Source organism: Poecilia latipinna, unplaced genomic scaffold (genome assembly GCF_001443285.1).
Source record: "Poecilia latipinna isolate Pla-1442-1.1 unplaced genomic scaffold, P_latipinna-1.0 Scaffold3340, whole genome shotgun sequence".
NCBI classification, from domain to species: domain Eukaryota; kingdom Metazoa; phylum Chordata; class Actinopteri; order Cyprinodontiformes; family Poeciliidae; genus Poecilia; species Poecilia latipinna.
In genome coordinates, this window is record NW_015115956.1 from 19,753 (window position 1) to 29,253 (window position 9,501).

Consider the following 9,501-nt stretch of genomic DNA (forward strand, 5'->3'; position numbering starts at 1 on the left):
TAAAAATGTCCGCGAGCGCCCCCTGCCGTACTCTGAACACCCCCTGGGGGCGGTACCGCCCACGTTGAGAACCGCTAGTCTAGAGTTTAGTGTAAATGTCTTGGTACACTTGAAATGTGACAAAGCAAACTTACAAGTAACTTTTCAGCAAGATGTAAGGTCTCGTTTTAAGTCAATACATTTTTAATATTGAGAAATAAAGTACTAGTTTTCAAGACATTTTTCTCATGTTGCAAGTGAAATAATCTGCCAGTGAAAGTGGAACTTTTTCATCAATATTAAGGAATTATTGACAACCTCTTATAACTTGTTTAAGTTTTGCAAGTTAGTTTTGTCCCATTTCAAATGTATTAAGGTATTTACACTAGAATCTAGGCAAAGTACTTGGTAAGATTTTCTGTTTTTACAGTGTAATGTACCCTGGGTAAAATTGACACAGAGGAGCCTTTCATTTCCTATTCAAAACAGGAGACATAAATGAGCATACTATTTAAGTAAACCAGACATGCGTTAGTCTTCATAAATCAGAAAATGGCTCATTTTAACCTGTGCATATCTACAGTAAGAGCAGTAAAGAAAACAAACAAACAAAAAAAAAAAACAACTAACAAAATGATGACCAAAGATTAACTTGCACAAGTGTGAAGTTTGCTGTACTCCAACAACTACAATACGGACATGTAAAAGTACCTGGACATTACTCAGAATAATAACAATTAGTGCTGACATTATAGTCTACAGTGGAATCCAAAGTCCATTAACAAAGAGAAGTGGACTATGTTTACTTTGGTCCAAAGTTAGAGGGCGTTTCAGACTTGTTATCTGTGAGGAACAGTCATGCTATAGTTTCATTACCTTGTGCTTCTTAAGACAAAAATCTGAAAACTGAAAGAGCTCATGGTTCAACCACCATTTTTTTCCCCTTCCTGTACCTAATTCCACATAAAACCAAGTGTTAAACCTTACCAGTGATCTGTAGCTGTGCCTTTGGTGGGTACCCGTTGGAGGTGCTTGACTTGGTGACTCCACTGGCCATGACATAGGGCTGGGAAGAGGGCCTGAAGGGAAGAGAACACATCAAGAAGGTGGAAACCAAGCAGTTTCCTATAGCTTTGGGATAATTCATGCCGTCGCCAATTCAGATTTCACAACTAGCTGCAATTCATTATATGTATACACTCCATTTCATGCTTATGCAGTTAATTATTGTATATCAGATAAATTATTTTTCATTGTTATGAATTTTGGTGCTCAAATTGTAAATTATGTGAATTCATCAGATGTTACTGATTGAAAACGTCAGATTAATGAATTTCTACATATGCAACTGTGATCTCCTTTTTGGTCCAGTTGCCTCTAATGAGATTTGAAAAATGAAGCCCTCCAGTAAGCCTGTCACAATAAGCAATAATCCATTAACTGCATGATAAATTAAAATGATCTCTATAATTTCCAATTGCATGAATTATCTTTTTTCTCGTTTCTCTCTCTCTTTGTACCAAAAACTGGTTGATAAAAGTCTTCAGTCTACTTCTTTGGTCTCAACTGGATCTTTTTTTTTTTGAAGGACAATTTTATTTACAGAGTCTTGATTTATTTGTTGTTTCTGTTTATTTTGGAAATTTCATTTGTCTTCCAGTTCCAGTGTTAAAGGTTTGTTAGAATTTAAAGTTTATGAGTCTTTGAGAATATGTTCTTTTACCTTTATATTACTTGAAGACAGTCTCAAAAACACCAATATTATCGTTCATCCATACATCTTCTGGAACAACTTATCGTCCAGTAAATGTTGGTGTCATGACAGGCCTCATCTCAGATTCAGGAAATGGAAACATTAAAAATACATTTTCATTCCTGTTCCTGATGTTAAAACTACAGACTGGATGATTATAGACACATATTTGGTTATTATACCCCCCTCCCCCCAGAATTTCTAACACTAACAGAAAGTAGAAATCCAAAACACAGAGGCATATTTAAACACAAATGACTAGACGAGTTACCAGTCAGGCCTTTAGGTGAATGGAATGGAAGTTTCACCGTTGCGACAGATAAGAGGACAAAGGCCAACATACACCATCTTTATGCTTTACGCGTTAAACTCAAACAAATCTGATTCTAAGAGTGAATTAGACATCTATAAATAATATTCGTTCACAGTTCAGACCAACACTGAAGTGAAGTTAGCAGTATCCAGACAGATACTCATTTCTCCTTATCCTTGAGGTCTGACCAGCAGATTCTAGCTTTAAAGCACAAGTCCAAAATGTTCTCCGTTTTACTAAAATAAAAAATATATATACAAAAAAAAAGGTAATCAAAGATCATGCAGGTATAGGTATAGATGCAGATATAGAGTAAGACTGTTTAGACAGCTTTAATCAAACTCTAGTTTGTTTGCCTAGAAAATCTGGTTCATTTGGGGAGATGTAAATGAACAATTGAACTCTGATGCAGACCAAAAAAGCAAACTCTGGTCCACCTACAAACCTAGATCTAGATCTGACTGAGGTGAATTCTGGTGTGGTTCGAATGCATATGTGGTGCTAAGCAGACAGGAGTCTGCTCCAAAACCAGGAAGCAAATTATAACGCAGGGCATTCATGAATGATGTGAATCCCATATTATAGCAACAAAAAACACAACAAGTCAAATCCCAAGGAATCAGGACATGTGTACAGGAACCAGATTCTGCAATCTGTCCTTGAATCTGTTTTATTCACGTAGAGTGGTTCTAAATAATGCATGGTCCCTGTTCCAGCTTGTCAGGAATGCACGCCAGAGAAACCGAGCAGCTCCTAGCTAAACTTTCACTCCGACCATGGCTTTGATCTTGGTCAATAATTCATTGCAACAGCCGACATTGAAGATCCAGAAGAAGGTTAGCTTTGCTTTGCCTGGGTGTTCGCTGAATTTTAAACTTCAGGATGTCTACGTAGCCAACACTGAAGTGTTGACATGTTTGAAACTCTCCACTGTGACAGCGGAGACTCCACAAACCACCTCAAATCACAGATCGGTGACTACATCCAAATGTGTTTGTACTGCGCCACTTTTTATTGACTCATGTTGAAAATAAAAACCATTATGTCACGATGTTCCCAATTGCCTTCAGCTCGGCATTTCTCACAGTCCTGCCTTTAGAGCAGTGTTTTTCAACCTTTTTTGAGCCAAGGTACACTGTTTTAAGTGAAAAAATCTCAAGGCACACCACCAACCAAAAATGTAAACAAAGATACTCTGTAGCCTCCTATATTACACATATAGTCATTCTTATCAAAGTGTCTTGAATAGGAATCAAATAAACACAAAAATGTATCTTTATCACATTTTACATTTCTTATTTCAAATTGCACGTAACATGTCCACTTCAAAAATACACCTGAACAGTGCCACAACAATGTGGTCTTAAATTTAAAGAAGTTGTAGAAAACTTCAAAGTGTTTTACAAACTAATCCACAAGCATTCTTTTAACCAGAATACAGAAAATAATTCTTATTCTGAAAGAAACAATAATATTTGGGAAACATTTCACTGTTACAATATGAAGATTTGCATGTACAAAATGTCAATATCTGTATATTTTACCCATCTAGTGTGAAACCTGTGCATGTTTGGATGAAAACAGCTGATTTCCTGGCAGAAATTGAAGAAAGACAAAGCTCTTCCTCAACAGCTGTCAGTCTCTCTCTGGTTTCAGTTTTTATAGTAGCCAGGCTTGAGAAGCTCACTTCACACAGACATGATGTGGGAAATGGACCCTGTTCTTTCCAACTACTGCTGAGCTTCACTGTCTTTTCCATCACTGTCGTCACAGTCTTGCTAGATACGATGCTCTCACCGCTACCTGTAACATTCATGCATCTCTTGTTTTAATGTAAAATGCTCTGTACCTACTGCCATCTAGTGGTAAGAAAATTACATGATTACGCCGCTAGCCACTACTAACCATGGTTTCGTTCACACCGAGCTTAAGTGCAGCGGCTTTATTTCCATCCTGTAGTGGCAGCTTGACAGCCCTCAACTTAAAAGCTGCACCATATGAGTTTGAAAACATTTCTCCGTCGTGCCTGCTTCTAGCATGTGGTTGTTCTAAATGAAAATTAATGCGTTGTTCTTTGATTTACAATTTTGACTTCTAATGATTCACTTCCTGCTGAGAGCCCCCTGGTGGTTGACGAAAAATACACAGAAAAGCCGCACCGGGCTACAATCCGCATGGTTCAAAGTTTAGGAAAAAAAGTAGCAGCTTATAGTCCAGAAAATACGGTACCGTAGGTGAAATTGAATAATTTCCACGGCACACCTGACGATCACTCAAAGGTACACTAGTGTGCCGCGGAACAGTGGTTGAAAAACACTGCTCTAGAGCGCCTGAAGTCAAGTGTTTGCCGAGTCCATTGCCATTTTCGCTGCAGCAGCCATGTCATTAGGTCAGCTGACAGGGGACCAGGGTTAGCAGCTCCCTGAAAACAAAACTACCCAACCCTCAACTGGGCCAGAGTGAGACTTTCACTTTACAATGACAACCATGAACAATGAAATATCACCATTTTTACTATCATGATATAATTGCTTTGATTTGAAATAAAGAGACAGCAGTTCCTACTTGAGCTAAATTTCATAGCCTAAGTGCAGAGAAAAAAAAAAACTCTTACATTGGGAAAAATAATCCTACTTTACTGATGGAGGGAATTATTGTCTTGACCTATGACATTGCTTCTGTCAATTTCTCAAAAGCTTTAAGCACTTTTCATTTATTTAGTGACAATCAGCCTGTATTTAGAGTAACTAGAACTCCATCATGTGTGTCATTTGAATTGTATCAGACCGGTATTGGTCCATAGTAAGCCTCAGATATTGGTATCGATATCGGAAGTGAAAAAAGTGGATCGGTGCATCCATACCAGAGATGCAATCTGAAAGCCAAAGAAAGCTTCTTTACTTGATCTGCAGCTAATGGAAAGCAGACCTTCCGACTCAGACTGTCGCCACATTTTACACAGTGACCACCAAGAGCTTTCTCACCACCTCTCTGTCTGGTTAGGAAACAGCAGGGTGGAGGACAAACGGCATCAAACAGCATGGTGAGCGGGAACTGCTGAGAGAATCTCTGGTACCATGCTGCTGTCTCTGCAGGACTTGTGCGCTCACAGCTACATTCAGACAGAGCACACAGCTACAGAAAAGACTCCATTCATCCACACTTCTGCCTGCTCACACTAACTCACTCTGGGAAAAGATTCAAAGGGATAAAAAAAGAAGAAAAAAAGCAATCAATGGGACTGTTTAACAGCCTTTTCCGCACAGAAATGAGACTATAATGAAACAAAAAATATACATATAAAATATTTTCTTTTAGCATCCTATCCTACTTATTAATTAGGACATGTATTTAGTAATCTTATCATAAATCCAAATGTTTTATGAAATTCTTACAGGTTTGTTAGATAGCAAACAGGTCAGGGAGATGGCTGCAACATTTAAAAAACAGACTGATATAAAATAATTTTCCAAGCTTTAAACATTTCACATAGCACCATCTGAAAATAGAGTATGGTAAAACTACTGCCCACCTAAGCTAACAGGGCTGGCAAGGAGAGTATTAATCAGAGACCCAACACAGGGCTCTTGGTAGTAATGGGCAATAAAAGCATATTCTTATTTTATGGAGGAACAGAAAATGACATATCAATGATAAAGGCTGGCTTTCGAAATAAATATGCAGGAGGTGACCTATTGGTCAGTACACAGGGCCACCATTTTTTTTCAAGATGGAGAAAAGATTGCAACCTGTGAACTTGGTCATTTTCTGCTTGTACTATAACAAATTAGAACACCTAAATGGGTTTCAACACATTATTGGTTGCTAAAGTTGAATTTCACCACAAATTCACAATGTCCCACAATGCCTAAGAGAAGTTTAAGTTTCTGTCAACTTTTGAAAATTAAAAAAAATATCAATAATGATTCATTCAATTTTGGAAGAGTGGCCATTAGAAAGCCATTGTCAAAAAGAGTGTGACAAAATAGTTCAATGGCACCGATACTGCCTTGTATTTTGCTGGTGAACGTAATTAGCCAGCTGTACAACTCATTAAGTGACTCAGTAGCAGGTGTGGTCGACACTTTCCTTGTAAATGGAAAACATTTCTGACAGCTGGGTTTTACAAAGTTAATGGGTTTACTTTATTAGTTCTCATATGTAGAAGTTAAAGAATATCCAACTACACAAAGGTTTCAAATCACGAAGGGGACACTTTTCTCTACTTGCTCGAGCCTCCACTAGCCTTTTCTGGCACCCTAGCCTAATAAACATGACAAACATTACATAACTTGCTCGAACTGGTAATGTGCTAACAAATGTAGCCGAGCACCGGGAACAGTAAGTCCCGCTCGGAGAGTGAGACGGTGAGCTGTCACGGTGAGCAGTTGTATTTTCTGGGCTGGTGTAGTTGCGGTGTACGTGTTGAACGTCAGCAAGTCTTCAGATTTGACAACCTGATGCCGTATCAGCCTGAGAGCCTGCTGGCCTGTATCATCATGGCAGAATGAAACCCCAATCTACCTTACCGAGACAAACAGGTATTTGCTTTAGTCTTACCGAGAACCAAATGGAGGTTTGAAGGATGTTTTTGGCGACACTGGAACGTCCTCCCAGCCCTGGTCCGACTGGATGTTTGGGTTTCTATCGGGGTGTCTCACTCAGAGGAAGAAGAAACTTCCACCATCTTCGTGAGCTCTCGTCACGTGATCGAAACAAGGTGGGGCGCATGTTAGTCACCCCCTTCGCTCTTTGATTGGATCAGATAACAGACTGATTGGACCAATGAGCGATTAGTAAACATACTGACGCATTTACGGCTCCATTTCTCACCTGTTAAACTATTTAATGTGCGCCGGAGAAGTATTTTTATTTGCCAAGTATTTTATTTGTTTACAGAATTAAGTTGTCATAAAAGCATAAGTCCCAAATAGGATTGAATTTGTCTACTGTTTTTAAGGAAAATATGTTTAATGTTTTATGTTAAAAATAAGTTGTTTTGATTTAGTCAGCAGTCATATTTTATGGATTTATTGGTGCAAATGGGAATCATAACGGCAAATAATTTGATATAGCCTACAATGTACTGTAAGAACAAGCTTTCAAAAAATGTTATTATGATAATTTATATTCAGAAATATGTATGTTTGATTTGTAATTCTGAATTACAAAAAACACTGTTTTTAGTATGAAATGTTTAGGTATAAAAAAATGTGGTTGATGGGACGAATTGGCTTGTAGTCAGCTATGGCCAGGGAAAATAATTTCAAATAGTCAACATAGGTAAATCTGACGGAGTAAACATTAAAGATTGTTTCGTTCAAAGGTACGAAATGGTGAAAGGGATGAACTATCAGAAGACTCTCGTTTTTTTGCATACAAATTGCTCAAATATTATTGTGGAACCCACAATAATTATACAAGATATAAAAAATACACACTGAACAACGTTAAGGAGTAAGACTAGCAATAAGACATCCAATTTAAACAGCAGATGGCGCTGTTTTGCTGGAGATGAGGCAACAAGACACCACAATAGTTCTCTTCTCGAATGCCTCTCCGGTACGTGTTCTATAGTTAAAATGGGTTGTTTTACAGTGAATTCCATATTTATCACCTAAAATAAATTAGCATCCGATGTTAAGACTACCGAGGTTTAAAACAAAAATTTTAAATCGCTGTTTCTTTTATTTTGAAAGTACCGACAGGACGGGGGGCTCGTGATGTCGGCTGACTTGACAGCTGCAGCTCAGTCTGTGGGCTTGGTCAGAGTTGTTAGACAGAGGGAATGAGACGCTTTCCAGCTGGGGTCATGCGAGCACTGGAGGAAACTAAAGTCTGACATCTCACTCACACAAGGGTAAGTCACGAATCTAAACTTTAGACAGGTTTTACGGAATTACTTATGTTTTATGACTGAATGAGACATCAGGTGAAAGTACAGTAGTGTTATTAAAAAAATGCACAGCTCAAGGTGGAATACTTGCCTTTTTTGTATTAAACAGAAAAAGCTGGCAATGCATTTAAAAACAAAAATATAATATTGTGGAAAATGCAGCATTATGTAGCAACTATCTCATTTAATCTCAATGAAAAAGATAATACGATCCACATTCTAAGTTCCTATTTCAAATCTAATGGCAGTAGATGCAGTCACGTTAAGTCAGCTATTGTAACTGTTTCTCTTGTCATAAAGGATATGAAGGTTGATGCAAGTGTTTTTGTCTGCTTTTACTGTTGCTTAAGTATCAGATGGTGAGAATAGAATAAGTCTGTTGTTATGATGTCCATTAATGTGAAGCAGTGCAGATGAAGGGTGAGTCCTCAGTCAGCACCAGCGAGTTCAGAGTAATCCTGACCTGACATTTGACAACAAGGATGGCAGTGATTTAGTAGAGCTCAATAGTGTTTCCTCTCGTTACTTAGATAAAGCAACCTACCTCTGTAACAGCAGCTCTTTAAAGCAGGGCTTCAATTCAGTTCAGTTCAAAAATACTTTACTCACCCCAAAGGAAAATGCAGCTGTAACTCATATCATCCAAGATATTTCTTGTGTATGAATGATTCCACATAGCAGTCTGTGTTACAGCTGATCTCAAGATGCCTCTGACAGTCAGTAGGATTGTCTGTAATCTTGTTCATTTAGGCTCAGAAGGGTTTATGTTTGAATTATATCAGTAATGACCAAACACCTGAAGATAAAGTACTGTTAAAAAAAAGTATGTGCAAACTTACATATTTATTCTGTTTTACCTTTTTTGTTACCAAGGAATATTTTAGATCATCAAGCAAATTTTAGAAATAGACAGATTTATTTAAAATCTTTTTGTAAATAGACAGATTTATTTAAAAAAAAAAACGAAAACAACCATTCACACCAGCTTGGCATGATGTGAAAAAGTAATTGAACTTTAAAACTGGTTGTGACACATCACACTTTTGCAAGAACTGGATACAGTCGCTGCATCACTCATGAAGCCATGACGAAGGAAGAAACAACAACCTCAGCTTTCTGCTTTGTGTTTCACTAAACATCCGCCAGCAGTGTGCTACTGATCACTAACAGCTACTGATATTAGGCAGTTCACCAACTAACTCCCTACAGCAGTGGGTGGTGCAGGTTGCTACAATTGATAGTAGCCACACAGGCACACCCACTGGAAGGAAACAAACGCACCCAGTGCAATACTTTCATTCTATTGGCTGAGAGGTTGCCAGGCGCCTTTGCCAAAAAGCATTTCCAAAAGCAAGCAGAGGGTCCGAGCAGAGACTAAGTGTGAGTGCGAGGAGAAGTTTTGAGTACAAGCGTTACAAGTTTTGAGAAGAAAGACACGCAGTCCTGCTTTCAAAATGAAAATGTAAGCAAAAGTATTAAAAGTTTTGAGAACAAAAGACATGCAATCTTGCTTTCAGACTGAAAATGTGTGCTCTTGTATTATGGCAGAAAAATTCCCCC

General features: G+C 38.1%; 1 protein-coding gene across 1 annotated transcript in view; it reads right to left on the reverse strand.

Annotated features, from left to right (window-relative positions):
* The window catches only part of LOC106940741 (E3 ubiquitin-protein ligase Itchy-like), a 19,299-nt gene extending 12,511 nt beyond the window's left edge, over positions 1–6,788 (reverse strand). The window contains exons 1-2 of the mRNA XM_015023559.1: positions 6,606–6,788; positions 967–1,058 (exon numbers count right to left, since the gene is read on the reverse strand). Coding sequence (XP_014879045.1) covers positions 967–1,036 — 70 coding nt within the window. The 5' untranslated portion in view covers positions 1,037–1,058; positions 6,606–6,788. The remainder of the gene's footprint in view (positions 1–966; positions 1,059–6,605) is intronic.
* Between the last annotated feature and the right edge of the window lie 2,713 nt (positions 6,789–9,501).